Below are 21,147 nucleotides of genomic sequence, written 5' to 3'. Positions count from 1 at the left end.
TAATATATGTTGCTTATAATAATGTATTAAGTCGTCATAGCACACACATCTTGGACTACGTTTATGTTTATATCCAACACACACACACATCCTTGTCTGGACTCGCCTGAGGAATTCACCCCCCTCACACACACACACACACACACACACACACACACACACACACGCTCTTGGTGACAGTGTTGTTCCAAAGTTGATGACGGGGATGACGGGAGAGGGAGATGGTGGTGATAGAAAAGAGGCAGTGAAGTGGAACATTGCGTCTGACCCCAATATGGACTCTTTCATTCGTTCATTCATTCATGTTCCTATTATTATGATTGACTCCTGAGGCATCTCATACTGTCATATCGCCTGCGCTCACTACTGCTTCCTGTGGCCCAGCGCGGTACCGCAAGTGGAACCAATACCAAAACCAACAAATGGCAACAGCGAGCCGTTTTCCATAACGCTTGTCCATTGGGTCAATAGCGAGCTGGAGCCAAAACCAGCTGACGACGATTCAAACTCCGCGTCTGCTGACTGTGAGGCCGACAACGCACTGTCCACCCGTCCAAGGTGAAAAGTTTTGATTTTTTTTGACAGATTTCTAGCTCTGAACATTTTTGGGGTTTTGTGTTTGGTGTTTTTTACCGAATTTATGCAAATTAAACGGTCACGTAGGGACATCGTCCAACCACAGATAGATTGTAGTCCTGTGGGAAACACTACACACACACACACACAAGTTGTTGCAGCAGCTGATGACATCACCGCCATCTTTATATTACCCGAACGTGACATCCGATCATCGACCGGCTCTACGGGGGTAAATAAAGCGGAGCAAAGGGATCCTCCGCTCCTAGCGTGACCTCTGACCCCGCCTCGTCCAGCTCCACTAGCCCCGCCTCTCTGCGGTCAGACGGGAGCTCCATTCAAACACACGAAACTCGGCGGCCCGGCATGACACAGTCGCTGTAGCAGCAAGCAGAGCTGGCAGCAGCGACCACACCAGCAGAACCTCGCACAGTTCGGGAGCGAAGCAGAAGGGGAGACGGGAGACGGGAGACGGAGACGGAAGACAGAAGCGTCCGCAGTGTACTCGGCAGCCCGGAACACACCGAGCGCAGTCAGCTAGCGGCAGGCTAACGGCTAACGGCACCGACATGGCGAGCGCCTCCTACCACATCTCCAACCTGCTGGAGAAAATGACCTCCAGCGACAAGGATTTCAGGTGAGCGCCGTCCTTTCCACCGCAGCGGACGCGTGGATTTGAACGTTTCCGCAAAGCCGCGGCTACAAGCCGCCGAAGCCGTGTCAGGGCCCGGGCTAGCATGCTAGCTGTTAGCCTGCCACCTGTCTGATCGTCGTCACGTCGCCCGCTCGCCCGGCCGCAGCGCTAACTCCTCTCCGGGGCTCGGTTTGATGAGCCCGCCTGTGCACGGTCGTCTCTCGCGGTGCCGGAGCGTCGGTGGCCGGCCGGAGTCGCGTTCGCTGGCTTGCGTGTGTGTTAGCGGTTAGCCGGCCGGCTAGCGGTGGCATTTGGCAACATGTCATGCTGCAAGCTAGCACGCCGCCAGCAGAGGCGTGCGTGTGAGTGATATTCAGTCCGTGCGGGACGCCCGGCCTGCCCGCGGACCGGCTAGCTTGACATGTTGACATCTTGTCACTTTGCACTCGCCGGGCCGACGGCGTGATCGGCGGGCGGTTGGCCCTGCCATGTTTGTTGACATGCGAAGCGGCGCTCAAAGTGGCGCTGTCATGCCTTGGTGCGCGCAATGACGACACATGAAGACAACACGGCGGTGGCAAACGGCATCGAGCTCCAGGACGTCTGTCATCTCCGCTTGTACTTTCATCCTTTAAGTCACGCCAAGATGACGGAGCTGTAGAACTCAAACTACCTGTGGCATTCGGGCACTGCCGTGATAGGCTGTGATGTTTGTGGCAGCCGTGCCCGATTTTCTCAGGTGTTGGCGCAAAAGATGAAGAACGCTGACGTGCTTTTGAACATGTGTCCCTGTGCAGGTTCATGGCCACCAACGACTTGATGACAGAACTCCAAAAAGACTCCATCAAACTGGACGACGACAGCGAGAGAAAGGTCCGTTCGCACACGTCGGTGTTGACGGCGGTTGACTGGTTCCAGACCCGGCCTTGATAAGTCCATTTCCACCAAATAGGAGTCTTTATGTACAAATAAACTTTCTAAATATGCTACATAATTAGAGCTCCGTCGACAGGAAATAACACCCCTATGGTCAGTCACCTTAGTTAAAAGAAAATAAGACTTGTGCATGTGTGTTGACTGTAACAGTAGCCCGTGTTCTTATTCGGCATATTTACTAACAAGAAAACCAGACAAAACAAATAGCAAATTAGGGTACATTTCAAATATTTATTTATTATTGAAATATGATATTTCATATTCTCAAAATAGTAAAAGAAAAAGTTGTAATCTAATAAGAAAGCTGTAATTTTAGGAGAATAACAAGAACAATAGCATTTTACTAGCATGAAGTTGGTGTACTATGACAAACAAATGACACAAGAAATAGTTTGAAAAAATGAGTCGGCGGAAAACATTTGAATGTTACGTCAATCAGTACTGATGGGGCGTGTGATTGACAGGTGGTGAGGATGATTCTTAAGCTGCTGGAGGACAAGAACGGAGAAGTTCAGAACCTGGCCGTCAAATGGTAAACGTGCACCACGTGGCGTGACGGTTCCGACGTGGGGTCTGTGATTGACGAGAAGGTGTGTGGGGTCTGTGATTGACGAGAAGGTGTGTGTTGTCAGCCTGGGCCCGCTGGTGAGCAAGGTGAAGGAGTATCAGGTGGAGACCATCGTGGACACGCTGTGCACCAACATGCTGTCGGACAAGGAGCAGCTGAGGGACATCTCATCCATCGGCCTCAAAACGGTCATCGGCGAGCTGCCGCCTGCCTCCAGCGGTCAGACGGCGTCCTCTACCGCTCACGCCACCCTCGTGACGGCTGTCGCCTGACTCCTTCCCCACCTGTTTCAGGCTCCGCCCTGGCCGCCAGCGTCTGCAAGAAGATAACGGGTCGTCTGACCAGCGCCATTGCCAAGCAGGAGGACGTGTCGGTGCAACTGGAGGCGCTGGACATCATGGCCGACATGCTGTGCAGGTAGCCGCCATCGCCGCCATCGCCGCCATCGCCGCCATCGCCGCCAACTTGGATTGTAGTCAAACGCGCTTTAACGTGCGGCCTTTTCAGACAGGGGGGTCTGCTGGTCAACTTCCACCCCTCCATCCTCAGCTGCCTCCTCCCTCAGCTCACCTCCCCCAGGCTGGCCGTCAGGAAGGTAAAGCCCCGCCCCCTCGCTGCGCTTGTGTCGCCGTGGTAACAGTGCCGGACTCTTGCAGAGGACCATCATGGCGCTGGGACACCTGGTCATGTCCTGCGGGAACCTGGTCTTCATCGACCTCATCGAGCACCTGCTGAGCGAGCTCGGACGCAACGACAACATGTCCACCACCAGGACGTACATCCAGTGCACCGCCGCCATCAGCAGACAGGCCGGGCACAGGATCGGTGAGACCGCCGCCCCGCCCCCCGCACCCCCACGCCGACGTGCACTCATCTTGATTGTCCCCTCAGGGGAGTACCTGGAGAAGATCATCCCGCTGGTGGTCAAGTTCTGCAACGTGGATGACGACGAGCTGCGGGAGTACTGCATCCAGGCCTTCGAGTCCTTCGTCAGGAGGTACGCCACCTTCAAACGCGGCGAGAACCCGCCCTGGCGTGACCCCCGCCTGTCCTCCTCCAGGTGTCCGAAGGAGGTCTACGCCCACGTTCCCACCGTCATCTCCATCTGCCTGCGCTACTTGACCTACGACCCCAACTACAACTTTGACGACGAGGACGAGGACGACAACGCCATGGACGCCGAGCAGAACGACGAAGACTACCAAGGTAGGCGCCACGCACCTCTCGTCCGCCACCGCGGCGAAGACGCCTGACCGTGTCCGCCCCCTCCGTCCAGGAAGTGACGACGAGTACAGCGACGATGACGACATGAGCTGGAAGGTGCGGCGGGCGGCGGCCAAGTGCCTGGACGCCGTCGTCTCCACGCGTCACGAGATGCTTCCCGAGTTCTACCGCTCCGTGTCCCCTGCCCTCGTCTGCCGCTTCAAGGTGGAGCCCCGTCATGGCCCCGCCCCCTCCCTCGCCCCGCTCACCCTCGTGTGTCTGCCCCCCAGGAGAGAGAGGAGAACGTCAAGGCGGACGTCTTCCACGCCTACCTGTCGCTGCTCAAGCAGACCAGACCGGCTCAGAGCTGGTTGGCCGACCCGGACGCCATGGAGCAGGGGGACACGCCCCTCACCATGCTGCAGAGTCAGGTGACCCAAAGGAAGGCTTTCATAATGTTACTCTCCTTCGCCGGCGGTCCAGGTTTGACTGTGGCGTGCCGCCGTAAATGCATGAATGTACGGGAAACGGTGGGAACGCCGTCCCCGCCATCTTTAAAGGTTCCCCTCGGACACCCCGCCCCCCCCAGCACTGCTTTTGTTTGAGGTTTGTCGCACCCCGCAGGTGGCCATGATCGTCAAGGCGCTTCACAAGCAGCTGAAGGAGAAGAGCGTGAAAACTCGCCAGTGTTGCTTCAACATGTTGACGGAGCTGGTCAACGTCCTCCCGGGGGCGCTCACCCAGCACATCCCTGTGCTGGTGCCAGGTACGTGTCACGTGACCACGGCGGAGGAGGGAGCCGTGCAGGGGCCCGCCCACGTGACGCCTGTGTCTTCCAGGGATCATCTTCTCCCTCAACGACAAGTCCAGCAGCTCCAACCTGAAGATCGACGCGTTGGCGTGCCTCCACGTCATCATGGTCACGCACCCCGCCCACGCCTTCCACGCCCACGTGCCCGCCCTGGTCCCCCCCGTGGTGGCCTGCGTGGGAGACCCCTTCTATAAGATCACCTCAGAGGCCCTGCTGGTCACGCAGCAGCTGGTCAAGGTGACCTTCGTCTTCAGCCGGTCTTGGGTTCTGCCGCCAGCTGCCTTGTCACCCGCCGGACTCTTTCTGCTCTCTGGTAGGTGATCAGACCCCTGGACAGCCAATCAGAGGGCTCTGACAGCTTTGACCCCTCCCCGTACATCAGCGACCTGTTCAGCTGCACCATCAGACGCCTTAAAGCGGCGGACATCGACCAGGAGGTGAAGGAGCGCGCCATCTCCTGCATGGGTCAGATCATCTGCAACCTCGGTAACCACGCCTCGCCGCCATCGCCGTCTCGGCCGCCGCTTCCCGCGTTGACTGTCTCTTCCTGTGTGGTCGCCTAGGTGACCGTCTCCCCGCCGAACTTCACGGCACGCTCTTGATATTTTTGGAGCGTCTGAAGAACGAAATCACGCGGCTGACTACAGTCAAAGGTGGGGGTGCTCATGAATATTCAAGATATGCAAATGAGCACGGGTGTGTTTGGTTTCAGCTCTCACGCTGATCGCCGGCTCGCCGCTCAAGATTGACCTGCGGCCCGTCCTCCCCGACGCCATCCCCATCCTGGCCTCCTTCCTGCGTAAGAACCAGCGAGCGCTGAAGCTGTGCACGCTGGCCGCGCTCGACATTCTGCTCCGGAACTACAGGTACCGCCCACCGCTTGGCCCCGCCCCGCCCGTCCGCCCGCCGCTCACCCTCTGCCATCATGTTTGTCAGCTCTGCCGTGACGCCCGTCATGGTGGACGCCGTCCTGGCCGAGCTGCCGCCTCTCATCTCGGAGAGCGACATGCACGTGTCCCAGATGGCGCTCAGCTTCCTGTCCACGCTGGCCGTGACACACCCCTCGCTGCTGGGCCAGCTGAGCGGCGGCAACATCCTGCAGCAGCTCATCGCGCTGGTCCGATCCCCGCTGCTGCAGGGCGGCGCGCTCTCCGCCATGTTGGACTTCTACCAGGTACGCGCGTGCGAGGCATGGCGAGGCGTGGCGAAGCGCGGCGAGGTGCGCCCACTAACGTGCACATGTGCGCCGGCAGGCTCTGGTGTCCACAGACACGCCGGGTCTGGGCTACATGGACCTGCTGAGGATGCTGACGGGTCCGGTTTACTCCCAGAGCGCCGCGCTGCCGCACAAGCAGGCGTACTGCTCCATCGCCAAGTGTGTGGCCGCCTTGACGCGGGCGTGTCCCGCCGAGGGGCCGGCCGTGGTGGGACAGTTCATCCAGGTGAGCCGCGCTCGCCGGGGCCCCGCCCACATCAGCGTGCTCACACGGTGTCGCCCGTTTCCGCTGTGCGCAGGACGTGAAGAACAGCCGCTCCACAGACTCCATCAGGCTGCTGGCTCTGCTCTCCTTGGGGGAGGTCGGGCATCACGTGGACCTCAGCAGCCAACCAGAGCTCAAGACGGTCATCCTGGACGCCTTCTCGTCCTCCAGCGAGGAGGTAAACCCCCCCGCCCAGCTCACCGCTGACTCCGCCTCTTACCCCCCCTCCCGTCTGTCTCAGGTCAAGTCGGCGGCGTCGTACGCCCTGGGCAGCATCGCCGTGGGGAACCTTCCGGAATATTTGCCTTTCGTCCTGCAGGAGATCTCCTCCTCCAAACGCCAGTACCTCCTGCTGCACTCGCTCAAAGAGATCATCAGTGAGAGCGCTCGCTCGCCCGCCCGCGTGCACGTGTGTGTGCACGTCTAACACGGCGTGTGTGTGTGTTGAGGTTCTGCGTCGGTGTCGGGCCTGAAGCCGTACGTGGAGTCGGTGTGGACGCTGCTGCTCAAACACTGCGAGTGTCAGGAGGAGGGAACCCGGAACGTGGTGGCCGAGTGTTTGGGCAAACTGACGCTCATCAACCCCGAGACGCTGCTGCCCCGCCTCAAGGGGTACCTGCTGTCAGGTGAGCCCCCGCCGTCCACCCTCGGCGGCCGGACCCCTCATTGACTGCTTGTGTGCAGGCTCGTCGTACGCCAGGAGTTCCGTGGTCACGGCGGTCAAGTTCACCATCTCGGACCAGCCGCAGCCCATAGACCCCCTGCTCAAGAACTGTATAGGTGCGTCCTGGTGGTGGGCGGGGGCTTAGAGCTGGCTGTGACCCATTGGCTGCTTCCTGTCAGGTGATTTCCTGAAGACGCTGGAGGATCCCGACCTGAACGTGCGGCGCGTTGCCTTGGTGACGTTCAACTCGGCGGCCCACAACAAGCCCAGCCTGATCAGAGAGCTGCTGGACTCGGTTCTACCGCAGCTCTACAACGAGACCAAAGTCCGCAAGGAGCTGATTCGCGAGGTGATGATGATGATGCTGATGATGATGCTGATGATGATGCTGATGATGATGATGCTGATGATGCTGATGATGATGATGCTGATGATGCGAGCGTGCTTGGATTGACACGGGTGTGCGCAGGTGGAGATGGGCCCCTTCAAGCACACGGTGGACGACGGCCTGGACCTACGGAAGGCCGCCTTTGAGTGCATGTACACTCTGCTGGACAGCTGCCTGGACCGCATCGACATCTTCACCTTCCTCAACCACGTGGAGGACGGCCTCAAGGACCACTACGACATCAAGGTGCCACGTCCGAGACCGTCAGAGGTCGCCACCCTTGTCCTGACGCTCCCCTGTGTCTCCTAGATGCTCACCTTCCTCATGCTGGCCCGGCTGTCGTCCCTCTGTCCCAGCGCCGTCCTGCAGAGGCTGGACAGACTGGTGGAGCCGCTCCGAGCCACGTGCACCACCAAGGTACGCACACAGGCCGCCACCCGGTCGCCACGCGGTCGCCACGCGGTCGCCACGCAGCGTGTTCCTAACCGCGCTGCCGTGTCGTGCGTTCAGGTGAAGGCCAACTCGGTGAAGCAGGAGTTCGAGAAGCAGGACGAGCTGAAGCGCTCGGCGATGCGGGCCGTGGTGGCGCTGCTGACAATCCCCGAGGCGGAGAAGTCTCCGCTCATGTCCGAGTTCCAGTCGCAGATCTCATCCAATCAGGAGCTGGCCGCCATCTTTGACTCCATCCAGAGGGACTCCAGCTCGGCCAACATGGAGTCCATGGACACCAGCTAAAGACGCAAAAGCTCCCACAATGCAACACACACAGACACACACAGACACACACCCTGCTGCTGGAGCGCTAACCCTGCAGCATGTTTCCATGACAACACACACGTAGTGACACACCCTCTCTAGCGATCGGTCGTTCCCATGATGCATTGCACTGACATGAGCGGCCCCCGCACGGACAAAATGGATGAAGACAAAGAACAAGTTTAAAAAAAAATTTAAAAAAGTTCATAGGGAAGATTGGAAGCTCCTCCCACTTCCTGTTTGTTTTCTGGTGAGTTGTTTTCATTGTGGCTTTTCCTTTTCCTTTTGGCAGCCGCTGCCGCGACCTGATTGGCTGCTGCCGGCTGATTGACAGCCGGCGTGTTACAGCCCGATCGATGCCTGAGGACTTTTTAATTTTTTTTTTTCCTTCGGGATGGCGGCGGCGACGGCGGCCAGCGGGGATGCTCTTTTGGGACCGCTCGGCTTCTTTGTTTTCCCTCCCATTCGGCAAAGTCGCCCTCCAATCCTTGTCGCTTGTAGGAAGGAAGGATTGGTGGACCTGACCGGATCCTCCTGATGGCCGCGTCTTGTCAAGGTAGCCAAACGCCAATCAAACATCTGTTGTTTCTGCTCGCGGCGCAGACCGGGACTGGAGTGGTGACGTCACTCGGCATCCGGTCCAGTTTGGCCTCCGCAGTCTGCTCCTGTTGATTGCCCGAACGAAATAAAGGTCCATTTCTGCCTGCCTTCACCACGACTCTCCTTATTTGACGGCTTTAAATAGTTTCTTTCTGATCCACCTTGATGTCTGCTGCATCTGGTCTCCTAGCAATCAACATGGCTGCCCCTCCCAAGCTGTGAAACATGAAAAGATCAGTGAGAGGAGGAAGTAAACAAATCAGAAGTGGCTGTTGATGGACCCTTCAGGTCCAGTATGGTCGATACCGATGCTGCCTTTTTAAATTCATTTCAAATGAAATTACAAATCAAAGCCAGGTTGCGATGTCATTATGTTCTAGTGTCCGTGAACGCACCTCGCTGGAAGTGCTACGAGTCGGAGCTACAGATACGATGTTGGAATTCAAGTGCCTTTGATGTGTTCAAAGCACCATAGTTATTCAGGGCTGTCAGACGCTGTTGTGCCTAACATAACAGCGCATGCGTCGATTAATGGGGTTTTAAAGTATTTAAATAAATGAGCTACATAAGGCGCGAAAGAGCACAAAGCAAGTGTGTGTGTTAAAGGGAACCTGTGGAGGAGGGGGGGTCTCTATTCGTGGTGACTCCTTCCTGTTTGGGGTGTGGCCTCACAACACTCGGATGTGGCTTCTGTTAGCGTCTCGTGCTGACTAATGTCAAGTTGACACTAACGCAAAAAGAGCCTGTCTGGTTTATGGGCGTCTAGCTTGGTGGTCAAGTCTACTTCCGGTGTTGTATTTAATTTGAAAAGATAGCGCGGAAGTTGGCGCATTTATCAGGCGACTTGACGCGGGCCGAGGAGGGAGCGGCTCTGGTCGAGCTAGGCTAGCACAGACGAGGAGAGAGAGAGCAGTGGATGACGGTGAGTCCTTCTTGTCGTCTTTCTTCTCGTCTTTTCGTCTTCTCGTCCTTTGCGGACATGTCCCTGTACACGGGACATGACAGCGGGGCTTAGGCGGGCAGGGAGGCAGGCTTGGCTGGAGGGTGTTGGGGTGGGGGGGCGGGGGGCGGCGAGTCGAACTGGGCCGGTTTGCGGAAGCGAGCCGCGAACACACACACACACACACACACACACACACACGGTCGGACATTAGTACAGCCGGACGGACATGTCTCAGCCTTGACGGTGGTTTGATTGACATGATGGCGGCCCGGATGTGCGCCCCTCACAGCGGGGCCCGCGGGGCGAGCTGGCCGACCAGCATAGCTTCTATGGCGGCCAGAAAGACAGGAAGTAACTTGTCTGCATACTGTGTGTGTGCGCGTGAGCGAGACCAGGCTGTGTTTAGTCCTGTCGCACACGCGCACGCGCACATGCACACGTATACTATTAGTATTACCAGGCCCCACCTACCTGACTGTGTGTGTGTGTGTGTGTGTGTGTGTGTGTGTGTGTGTGAGTGAGAGAGAGAGACCTTCAGGGTCCAACAAGTTGAAGATGATGGTGCGTTCAGGGACTGTAGGACAAAGCTGGGACATCATCGGCGACACTGTTGACGTGTGAACCTAAAAACTAAAGTGAACCTTTGGTGTTTATTTTGACCCAGCCAGGGAGAGGGAGGGGCGTGTTTTACAGGTGTGTTGTAGCTGTGGGCGGAGCTTACTGTGATTGACAGCACCCCCTCTCTCACTGTGTGTGCGTGCAGACAGCAGGTGAAGATGCGTGAATACAAGCTGGTGGTCCTCGGGTCTGGTGGTGTCGGAAAGTCTGCTCTGGTATGGAACGCACACGCACAAGACCCAGATCAAGACCACTTCCTGTGTGTGTGTGTGTGTGTGTGTGTGTGTGTGCAGACGGTGCAGTTTGTCCAGGGCATTTTTGTGGAGAAGTACGACCCCACGATAGAAGATTCCTACAGGAAGGTGAGCCAGTGAAGGCATCGTCAGCACGTTTCCAGCTAAATGAAGCTAGGCTAATGTTGTCGTACGTGTGTGTGTGCAGCAAGTGGAGGTGGATGGTCAGCAGTGCATGTTGGAGATCCTGGACACGGCAGGAACAGTAAGAACACACACACACACACGCACAGCCTACGTCGCCACGGCAACAGGAAGTGACGTTACGCTTGTTGCCGTTTAGGAGCAGTTCACGGCCATGCGAGACCTCTACATGAAGAACGGCCAAGGCTTCGCTCTGGTCTACTCCATCACGGCTCAGTCCACCTTCAACGACCTCCAAGACCTCAGAGAGCAGATCCTAAGGGTCAAGGACACGGATGATGTACACGCTCACGCACGGTGACACCTGCTGGCCAGGCCTTGCTACTGCATGTTATGCTACGTTATGGTGTGCAGGTGCCGATGATCCTGGTGGGCAACAAGTGTGACCTTGAGGTGGAGCGCGTGGTGGCCAAACAGTCGGGGGTCGGTCTCGCTCGCCAGTGGAACTCCTGCGTCTTCTTGGAGACGTCAGCCAAGAGCAAGATCAACGTCAACGAGGCCAGCATTAACACACACGCACACACACACGCACACACACACGCACACACACACAACGCACGTCTAGCTTTCCATCTCACCGTGTGCACGTGTGTGTGCACGTGTGTGTAGATCTTCTACGACCTGGTGAGACAGATCAACAGGAAGAGTCCACTTCCCGGAAGAACTCGCAAAAAGTCCACTTGTCAGCTCCTCTAGTTCCAGGTGGGTGTGTGTGTCACTTGGCCGAGGCCTGAGCTCGAGACTTCTCTGGCCAGGCACCAGGGGTCAGTGTTGTCCTGCGTGTGAGCGTCACCTGTCACGTGTTTGCAGCCCTGCGCTCGCCTGACCCAACAACCAATCAGAGGACATCTTCCAACCCGCCCTGCACCCCTCCCCGACAAACACATGCCGTCAACATGGACTGCCTCTGACCTCTGACCCCTTCCTGTTGCCTTGGAAACGTCAAAAGACTGATGATGATGATGATGATGGCGGCGTCTTCTAGATGTTTCTTTTGTCTTTTTCTATGGCCGACTGCGTGATGATGGTGATGATTGTTATGTCTTTTCATTTGATTTAGTAGCAAATTCTGGTGTCAGCTCACCGCTGGAAGCTAACGTCACTTAGCCGTGCGGTGTGTTAGCAGTATTATGGACAAGTACTAACAAGTTTGGCTGACGGTGTGTACTGAGCAAAGCTAGCAGTGGCAACATTTCCGAGGTGGAAAAATAAAATATTTTTAGTGTATCTGTGCTAGCTTAGTTGCCATTAGCCCCTACAGAAAAAAGCACTTTAAAGTCACGAGTGTTAAAAAAATATTTCCAAAGGGTTTAGGGTGGCATTACTGCATGCGACCGAAGGGGGCGCTGTAGTGCGGGCTAACCTGTTAGCGTAACACGGCGGTGCGTGAGCTGACCCCAGATCTGCTAGCTTGACTCGTTGGCGTCATTAGCATGGCAGAAGATTGTCCAAGCCACAAAAAGCCTTTCAGTGTCCGTCTGAAGTAGCATGATCACGTGTCACCTCAAGGAGGCGCTGTAGCAGTTTGCATGTCTGTTTTCAGTTGGGGCTAGCTAGCTAGCTAGCTAGCTAGCTAGCGCGGTTAGCGTGCTCAGCTAGCTCCCCAGACCGGTTGTAGTGAACCCGCGCAGCCACAAGGGGGCGGCAGGTCCACACCGACCGGTCCTACAAATCGGCGCACTCTGTCGGCAGACGTCATTTCAAGTCGGAGCTCGCCTGGAGCTCGAGCGCCGTTTACGTTGTTTTACTGCATGTTTGTGTTCTACGAGAGTTCCTGACAGCAGCGGTGGGGGCCGGGGGTGGGGGCTGTCTCGGGGTGGTTGAAGCCAAATGTAAAGTCCAAACTAAAAAGCCTTAAATGAATAAAAGTGGTGCAATTTTGTAACAGCAACAGGTGGAGGGTGTCGGTGTGGTGGAAGCAAATAAGAGGATTAAAAGCAACCTGTCGCGCCTGGACGCCAGTGCGCATGCGCCGGGGCGTCTGCTGCCATGACGACGGCTGCCACCCGTCGTCGGGAAGCTGTCATGTGGACAAGATGAAGTTTTCCGTGGTCGCTTTTAAATACCGAGTGAGGACACCTGGTTGCCAAGCGCTTATCGCGCTACTTCCGGTTTGCGAGAAGTAGCCGGGCGGCGAGGGAGAACGTCATGGCGGTAAGCTGAGCTGTTAGCTTAGCATTAGCTTGGTGGCGCCATGCTAGGCGGCTCTTGTCAGCGGATGTTTGCGTCTGTTTGGTCATTTGTGTGTGCTGTTTGCGGTGATTCCTGAGTTTAGCTAAACTGAGCACACCTGTGTGGTTAGCATGAGCTCGAGGTGACGTCGCATCCGGTGCACGTCACCGAATGAGAGAAAAAAAGGTATATAACGCTAATAGAATGTCATAACCATCATGGTGTTGTTTGCCGGATGCCAAGAGTGAATACCGGAAGAGTTTTGGACGTTCTAGAAGCGCTTCTCCGCAGAGGAGCGTCTCTTCGGAAGAACGGCGCTCAGACGTCACAGGTATGTCCTCCAATGGGGGCGGGGCCCACAGTAACACGTCATTCATTGTAAACGCTTTGTCCAATCAGCTCACGGAAGTAGCGGGGCGGGGAGGAGACTCGGTTCCGGTGGTCCAGCTCAATCCAGTGTCCTGGCTGCTGGTCTGGACCCCCACCGAAACCAGAACTCGGTGGACCACCACTCCAAAGCACCCGGTGGGTGCGCGTCACATGACCCCTTGTCAACCAAATGCATCTGTCACATGTCAAAATGTCTCTGTAGTGAAGCCCCGCCCTCCAAAGAGTGACAGCCAATTGCAGGCCAGCAGCCCTAATAGGCACGGGCCTCCAGCCAATGAGGTGAGCTGTCACTGTGACGTCATGTGGTTGTTTTGGTGTTAAAAAAACACGCAGCGTGTGCAGGACCGGCAGGCTCCGTGCTGGGGGGCGGGGCCGAGGTCAAAGGAAGGGGCGTCTCCTCTGCTGATGGCGCAGCAGGTGAGCTGCAGTTCATCCGGGTGGCCACTAGGCGGTGCTGAAGAGAACACGTGTGTGTGTGTGTGTGTGTGTGTGTGTGTGTGTCAGGTGCTTCGCTCAGGCTGCTGGTCGCCCCGCCCTTTCAGACGGCACCCTGTTGCCATGGAGACAGAGTACCGCCGCAGCTACCAGGGTCAAACGCTGCCTCCTGGCCCCCGCCTTCGGAAACATCTGGAACATCAGCTTCCCATCTTCCACATGCACACTGTACGTGCACACGCACACACACACAAGATGGCATCTGTTTATGTTGCTTTTCATTAGAGGAGTAAGTCCGTGATGCAACACGATGACCCCACCCACCAGAGGGAGGCCACGCCCCCTTCTCACAGCAGACACAGGTGTGTGTGGAGCTCACCTCACTCACCGACGCCGTTAGCTAGGTGGCTAGCGCTCACCGCTCTGTGTGTGTGTGTGTGCGTGTGCGACAGGAAGCTGACAGAATATGAAGCCAATTTTCTCTCTCCCGTCAACAAGATGGTAAAAGAAGGCGGAGCCTCCAACCACGCCTCTCAGGTGAGCCTCGTTGCCCCCAGGGGCGCTCATGACTCGATGAGTCAGCACCAGCAGCGTCGCCACGGAAACCAAAGTTAGCATTCAAACCTCACGCTTCCTTTCATAGAAGCACACGCACACGGCATCCAGTGTAGCACACTTCCTGTTTGAGTTGCCATGCGGGTCATGTGGGGTCACAGCGGGGGCGGGGGGCTTTTACCAGAACTGTGCTGAGCCACCAGAGCGCCTGGGTCGCTTCTCAGAACCGGCATGTGGGTCACTTCCTGCCAAATGTGTGTCAAGGCGGCGGCGTTGAGGCGGCAGGCCTCCTGGTACCGGCGCCGGGCCTGGGGGACCCACTTCTCCCGAGAGCACCTCAACCAGCTGCTGTCCGAGCACAATCGCCTGTGGGAGCCCGCCGACTCCACCCAGGGCGCCACCAGCCCCCGCTCCGCTTCGGAGTGCCGCGGGAGTCCCCGCGTGGAGGCCCTGGACCTCGACAGGTGGGCGGGACCCTTCGCCACCTTCTTGCCGGGCCCGCCCGGACTCATGTTGTCTTCCTCTTCAGCAGCTCCAGCTTGTCCAGCTCCAGAGTGGCGGAACACCACCACGACACAGATGAGTACGTTTGCGTTCAGTTGGGCTCCGCCCCTGTGGCATCACGTCAGTGTGTGTGTGTGTGTGTGTGTGTGTGCGAAGGGAGGAGGGACGTTTGCCGACACCAAAGATGAAGATGCAGCGGACTCATCATGATGTCACAACACCTGCCACAGGTAACACACACCTGCCCCAGGTAACACACACCTGCCCCAGGTAACACACACACCTGCCCCAGGTAACACACACACCTGCCACAGGTAACACACCAGCCACAGGTAACACACACCTGCCCCAGGTAACACACACCTGCCCCAGGTAACACACACCTGGCCCAGGTAACACACACCTGGCCCAGGTAACACACACCTGCCCCAGGTAACACACACACCTGCCCCAGGTAACACACACACCTGCCCCAGGTAACACACACACCTGCCCCAGGTAACACACACACCTGCCCCAGGTAACACACACACCTGCCCCAGGTAACACACACACCTGCCCCAGGTAACACACACACCTGCCCCAGGTAACACACACACCTGCCCCAGGTAACACACACCCGCCAAAGTCTGACATGTCAGCCGCTGGTGTCCACCAGGGGGTGCCATCCTGGTGGGGAGGTCGCCCGGGAAAGAAGGTTGCACGTGCACGCAGGTGAGCGCACGTGCTCTTCAGGGGTGTGGTGACAGCGTTTCCGTGGCGACACCTAAAGAGGCGCGGCCCGACAACCCCTCCCCCCTCCAGAATTCCAAGCCAATCAGGCCCAGGCTGAGCTCGGCGCCCCAACACCGCCTGCGAGGCCGACTGAGACACGCCGAGTTCCAGCACAACGGTGAGCCGCCGCCGCCGCCGCCGCTTCCGCTTCACTATCCTGACGCTAACCCGCCCCCTCCTCAGGTGAGTTGGGCCTGAGGTTCCGAGGGCGTTCCGGAAGCAGCTGGCACCAAGGTGACGCTCCCTCAGCCCCTCCCCCTTCCTGCACGCCCCGGCTCTCGCTAACACGCCATCCCGTGTCGCCTAGAAGACGCCCTCTCCGCCATGTCCTGCCGCTCGGCGGCGTCTCGCTCGGCGGCGTCGGCCATTCTGGAGCACGCTCAGAGGAGGCGGGAGGACTTCTGGGGGAAGATTTGAGACGCGGTGGTGGAAGCGGCCCAATAAAGATCGTAGATTGGGACGCAGACTCGCTGGTTTGTCCTTGACTGTTTGTCTTTGTGACGTCGGCAGGTGGGGAAAAATTCCGCGAGATGACATCACTTCCTCTTCCTCCTTCTCCGTCAGCCTGAGCAAACATTGGTCATCATCACTTCCTGGTCAAGAAACCCAGCTTTATGTGGCGTGAGCACACAACACGTGGCGTCATGTGGACATGTTACATGATGGAAATAAACGGAGGATGTGCAAACATCCCAGCCACGCACACACGCACACACGCACACGCGCGCTGGGAAACAGGAAGTGATGTCATTGCTCCAATCAAATTAATGACAAACATTATATTTGTCGTCACACTTTGACACTTCATTTCCTCGCAGTGACAGTAAACACACCGCCGCTGACCTGTGTGTGTGTGTGTGTGTGCGTTTGGGGTTTTTGGTTGTCCTATATTTGTGTGGGGGGGCGGTGGCTTGGCGCCTATAAAGACGAGGAGCGCCGCCGCGTCCTCACATCAGCTCACAGCGCCGCTCCGCTCCTCCGCTCTTCACTTGGTCCACCTTCAGAAGCTTTGGGCTTTCCTTGGCACCATGACGCCCTCCGCCGCGCTCGTCTCCGTCCGCCACCTCGCCGCCGTCCTCCTCGTGCTGCTCATTGGCCGGGCCCGGCTGGCGGGGGCGGGGCCTGTCCCCCGGCCGCTCAGCCAGCCGCTGGGGAGCCCGGACACGTACCAAGCCGTACAGGAAGTGTCCAAACACGTGAGTCGCTGCAGGTCCAATTGCCGCCTGTCCTTGACTTTTCCATGACCCGCCTTTGACCTGTTTTTGACTTGTCCTTGACCCGTCTTTGACCTGTCCTTCACTTTTCCTTGACCCGTCTTTGACCTTTCCTTGACTTGTCTTTGACCTGTCTTTGACCCGTCCTTGGCCTGTCCTTGACTTTTCCATGACCCACCTTTGACTTTTCCTTGGCCTGTCTTTGACTTTTCCATGACCCGTCTTTGACCTGTCCTTCACTTTTCCTTGACCCATCTTTGACCTTTCCTTGACTCGTCCTTGACCTGTCCTTGACCCATCTTTGACCCGTCCTTGGCCTGTCCTTGACTTTTCCATGACCCGTCTTTGACTAGTCCTTGGCCTGTCCTTGACTTTTCCTTGACCTGTCCTTGACTTTTCCTTGACCCGTCTTTGACTTTTCCGTGACCTGTCCTTGACTTTTCCTTGACCTGTCCTTGACTTTTCCTTGGCCTGTCTTTGACTTTTCCATGACCCGTCTTTGACCTGTCCTTCACTTTTCCTTGACCTGTCTTTGACCTTTCCTTGACTCGTCCTTGACCTGTCCTTGACCCGTCTTTGACCCGTCCTTGGCCTGTCCTTGACTTTTCCATGACCCGCCTTTGACTAGTCCTTGGCCTGTCCTTGACTTTTCCTTGACCTGTCCTTGACTTTTCCTTGACCCGTCTTTGACTTTTCCGTGACCTGTCCTTGACTTTTCCTTGACCTGTCCTTGACTTTTCCTTGACCCGTCTTTGACTTTTCCCTGACCTGTCCTTGACTTTTCTATGACCTGTCTTTGACCTTTCCTTGACTCGTCCTTGACCTGTCCTTGACCCGTCTTTGACCCGTCCTTGGCCTGTCCTTGACTTTTCCATGACCCGCCTTTGACTAGTCCTTGACCTGTTCTTGACTTGTCCTTGACCTGTCCTTTACTTTTCCTTGACCCGTCTTTGACCTTTCCTTGACCTGTCCTTGACTTTTCCATGACCCGCCTTTGACTTTTCCTTGACCTGTCCTTGACTTTTCCATGACCCGCCTTTGACTTTTCCATGACCCGTCTTTGACCTGTCCTTCACTTTTCCTTGACCCATCTTTGACCTTTCCTTGACCTGTCCTTGACTTTTCCTTGACCTGTCTTTGACTTTTCCTTGACCTGTCCTTGACTTTTCTATGACCCGTCTTTGACCTGTTCTTGACTTTTCCTTGACCCGTCTTTGACCCGTCCTTGACCTGTCCTTGACCCACCCACGCAGGCTCAGAGATCTGAGACGCTGGACGAGTCCAGCATCCGGCTGTTGCCTGACGTCAGCGGCGTGAAGGTGACAAACTCAGCTTCCCACGCGTCGGCCTCCGACCTCGGCCTGACCTCTGACCTCTGACCCCACACCCCCCCCCCTCACAGGACAGCATGTTGCTCTGCTGCCTCCACGCCAACATCCTGGACTTCTACCTGCACAACGTCTTCACTCACCCCCACGAGCGCCATCACAAAGTCCAGCAGCTGCACGACGACCTGAACCGCGTGGGCCAAGACCTGAAGGCCCACGGCTGCGTGAGTGCGCACGGCCCCACGTGCACGCGCCGTACAGCCGCACCGAATTGACGTCTTTGCGCTCGCTTTGTCGTTCCAGAACATCCTGCACTACCACGACCATCAGCACGCCGTGGCCTTCAAGAGCAGGCTGGCCCAGGTAAGATTTGCCCTGCACAATAAGAGCTGATGATGATGATGATGATGATGATGAGCGTGGACGCCAACGTGCGTGCGTGTGCGTGTGCCAGATGGACAGGGGGCGTGGCATCAACAAAGCCCTGGGAGAGGTGGACATGCTCTTCTCCAACCTGCGTGACAACTGCGTGAGCGGCGCACACTGACTGACCCGAACAACTTTTCTACTTTTTATTTATTCACGCTTTATTTAATTGCATTATTTATTCATCTTCACGCCTGTTACCATGGAGACCAACTCGTTACTCCCCAATAAACTTTGCTTCTTACCACAACAGAGTGGCCGTCTCTCGCATCAGCACAAAAAGACTCCCCCCTCCCTCCTTTTTATGTTAGCCCCTCCCCTTCCGCTTCCTAGCCAAGATGGCGACCACTGAGTGTGCTAAGTGTCCATCACTGTGCACTCACCGTGTTGAGTGTTTGGAGTCCTGCACTTTGCCCCCAAAAAGTTTCACTGTGCACTTGTGTGCTGAAAAAATGAAGTGTACCCGAGTACCGTAATTATAAGTGCGCACTTATGCACTCAAATGGATGAATCACTAAATGTCAACCAAAACAGTGTGCAAGTGTGCAATTATGGCCTGGATAACAGCACATAAGTACGACCAAGACCAAGTGTAATTATGTGCTCTCAAAGTGTTGAGTATGCAAATGTTCACTCAAAATGCTGAGCAGAAGTGCAAGAAGTGCAAGTGTCCATGTTTGGACTATGTGTAAGTACGCAGCTGTGCACTGATGCACTCTGAGATGAGGTATAAACACACAAGTATGCACTCAAGAGGAAGTATGCAAATGTGCACTTGAAAACCGAGTACTCAAGTGTGCACTTGTGCACTCAATAACTACATGTTAAGTACAGAAGTGTGTAATTATGCGTAAAGTGTAAGTACGCGAGCGTGCACTTTTGCACTCAAAGGGATGGATGTAAGTACAGAAGTGTGCACTCAATAACTCCAGGTTAAGCACAGAAGTGTGCACTCAGACACCACAAGTAAATACTGAGCATAATTATGCGAGTGAACGCGGGTGTAAGTACCCAAGTGTGAAGACCTATGGAAGACTGAGTGCAGTATGCAAGTTAACCAAGGCCAACAGGAAGTGTGCTTCTTAAAGGGCCGGTAGCCCAGGACAGAGCTAGAGCACATAGATATGTGATATTGAGGGATGAGCGGATGACTAGACAGCGAACACACACACACACACTACTGGACAGTTTGTGCGTCGCCGTGGTAACGCTGGCCTCACGGTCTCCCTCACGTGAGCCCCTCCCCTACCTGTGTGATGTCATCACAGGGGGTTTCCCACACCAGGAAGTGTGTGCCTATGGTCTTTGTGTGACAGGGATCGGATCACATGACCCGGTCATGGCGTCAGGCTGACTCAGCCACTTTGACAAAAGACGCCGCGACATGACATCATCACCGCCATCATCATCATCAGAGGAGGAGGAAACGTGTGACGCTTATAAAGCAGAGGAGGAGGACGAGGAAGGGGGCAGACAGTCCAGCATGTTCCTCCTCTTCATCAAGACCTCTCCTCTTCCTCTCCTCCTCCTCTTCCTCGCCCTGGCCCGCTGCGTTGCCGTGGTGACGGAACCCCAGAGGCACACGTGCGGACAGGAGGTCCCGCACGCTCTCGTCCGAAACCTGTGGACGCAAAGCCAGGTCCTCATCCGGAGACTTCCCGTGAGACACTCTTCATCATTGTCTGTGATTGATTGGCGGATCCACCCACTGACCGACTGATTGACACGCAGGAGGAAAAAAGGCGGTCCAAGCATTGGCGGCTGCTGCCCGACTTCTGCACCGGCTGTCCTCAGGTCAGTAGTGTAGCTCACGTGATGTCAGATGTCATAGGCCACGCCCATAAAGGTGTCGCGGTCTCCTCAGCGCGCGATTGGCTGGCTGGAGGTCAGGCAGATGATTGACATCTACCAGCGCAGGGTGTTCAACCACGAGCTCATCGTTGAGCTCCTCCCCCTCCACTACCGCGACCTCCTGCACCGGCTGCAGCACGCGCTACGAGGCTGTGTGAGTTCACGCGCACACGCACACGCACACGCACACGCAGTGCACCGGTAACTTTCAGTGAATGATGTGTTCAGGTTCCTTCCGGTCCGCCTTCAAAGTGGACGACAACCATCAACAAGGTGGACAAACAACTTCAGAGGGTCAGTAGAGCGTTAGCTTCTGCTGCTAATGCTAACAGCACTGAAGCTAATGCTAACGCTAACGTTAACGCGTGTGTGCAGTGGAAGGGAAGGAGGGAAGAAGTCGTGATGAAGGCCGTGACCGAGTTCACCTTCATTCTCGCGTGGATCAACGAGCTCGTCCACCAGGTCCACCCATCTTCATCACCTTCGCCGTCGTCACTCGGACATCCGCGCCATCGTTTGAGTAACTTTTAGCTTTTTCACTCCTGCCGTTAAGGACTGTTCAAGTGTCGACTGTGTGACTAACACCTCCCTCTGCTGGCCACGACCCGCAATTACACACTCAACAACCTCCACTCGCTCTGGGATGCCCCTCACCAGCATACCCGCCAAAACCCCCCCATTTCACTCTCCTTTCCCGGAAATATCACCTACTTGAACTTTCATTTTGAGAAACATAGGTGATGGTGTCCGTGTGTGCACCCACGGAGTATGGAAGCACTTAAGTGTGCACTTATGGACTCATAGACTAACTTTAAGTGCCTAAGTCTGCACGTATGCACTCAGAAGCCAAGTGTGCACTTTTGCACTGACAACACTGAATCTA

The 21,147-nt window shown here is 56.3% G+C and overlaps 4 protein-coding genes across 4 annotated transcripts; all 4 read left to right on the top strand.

The window, feature by feature from the left end:
• The first annotated feature begins 779 nt into the window (after positions 1 to 779).
• Positions 780 to 8,729, top strand: cand1 (cullin-associated and neddylation-dissociated 1). Its single transcript, XM_058069359.2, has 26 exons — positions 780 to 1,213; positions 2,008 to 2,083; positions 2,611 to 2,678; positions 2,779 to 2,933; positions 3,008 to 3,131; positions 3,222 to 3,309; positions 3,371 to 3,539; positions 3,606 to 3,711; positions 3,775 to 3,920; positions 3,991 to 4,142; positions 4,208 to 4,348; positions 4,542 to 4,683; positions 4,757 to 4,965; positions 5,046 to 5,214; positions 5,292 to 5,381; positions 5,441 to 5,594; positions 5,665 to 5,902; positions 5,982 to 6,170; positions 6,244 to 6,387; positions 6,451 to 6,586; positions 6,659 to 6,835; positions 6,894 to 6,989; positions 7,053 to 7,222; positions 7,343 to 7,507; positions 7,571 to 7,678; positions 7,772 to 8,729. Exons 1-26 carry the CDS (start codon positions 1,146 to 1,148, stop codon positions 7,994 to 7,996), a joined length of 3,705 nt encoding a protein of 1,234 aa, XP_057925342.1. The 5' UTR covers positions 780 to 1,145; the 3' UTR covers positions 7,997 to 8,729.
• Positions 8,730 to 9,270: 541 nt separating this feature from the next.
• Positions 9,271 to 12,401, top strand: LOC131126626 (ras-related protein Rap-1b). The gene is made up of 8 exons (XM_058069402.2): positions 9,271 to 9,539; positions 10,324 to 10,393; positions 10,472 to 10,540; positions 10,620 to 10,676; positions 10,755 to 10,895; positions 10,970 to 11,113; positions 11,225 to 11,317; positions 11,426 to 12,401. Exons 2-7 carry the CDS (start codon positions 10,337 to 10,339, stop codon positions 11,309 to 11,311), a joined length of 555 nt encoding a protein of 184 aa, XP_057925385.1. The 5' UTR covers positions 9,271 to 9,539; positions 10,324 to 10,336; the 3' UTR covers positions 11,312 to 11,317; positions 11,426 to 12,401.
• A 138-nt stretch (positions 12,402 to 12,539) lies between these two features.
• Positions 12,540 to 16,476, top strand: saxo6 (stabilizer of axonemal microtubules 6). Its single transcript, XM_078791235.1, has 14 exons — positions 12,540 to 12,769; positions 13,031 to 13,118; positions 13,187 to 13,312; positions 13,380 to 13,456; positions 13,511 to 13,594; positions 13,682 to 13,840; positions 13,898 to 13,974; positions 14,065 to 14,149; positions 14,432 to 14,631; positions 14,697 to 14,750; positions 14,828 to 14,901; positions 15,330 to 15,563; positions 15,629 to 15,679; positions 15,753 to 16,476. The coding sequence occupies exons 1-14, from the start codon at positions 12,764 to 12,766 to the stop codon at positions 15,860 to 15,862; spliced, it is 1,425 nt and encodes a 474-aa protein (XP_078647361.1). The 5' UTR covers positions 12,540 to 12,763; the 3' UTR covers positions 15,863 to 16,476.
• A 3,420-nt stretch (positions 16,477 to 19,896) lies between these two features.
• On the top strand, positions 19,897 to 21,112 carry il26 (interleukin 26). The gene is made up of 5 exons (XM_078790967.1): positions 19,897 to 20,073; positions 20,145 to 20,207; positions 20,278 to 20,418; positions 20,493 to 20,558; positions 20,640 to 21,112. Exons 1-5 carry the CDS (start codon positions 19,897 to 19,899, stop codon positions 20,793 to 20,795), a joined length of 603 nt encoding a protein of 200 aa, XP_078647093.1. The 3' UTR covers positions 20,796 to 21,112.
• The last annotated feature ends 35 nt before the right edge of the window (positions 21,113 to 21,147 follow it).

Source organism: Doryrhamphus excisus, linkage group LG6 (assembly GCF_037039965.1).
Source record: "Doryrhamphus excisus strain RoL-2023G ecotype Guam linkage group LG6, RoL_Dexc_Guam_v1.1, whole genome shotgun sequence".
NCBI classification, from domain to species: Eukaryota; Metazoa; Chordata; class Actinopteri; order Syngnathiformes; family Syngnathidae; genus Doryrhamphus; species Doryrhamphus excisus.
This window is presented reverse-complemented; position numbering and strand designations above follow the sequence as displayed.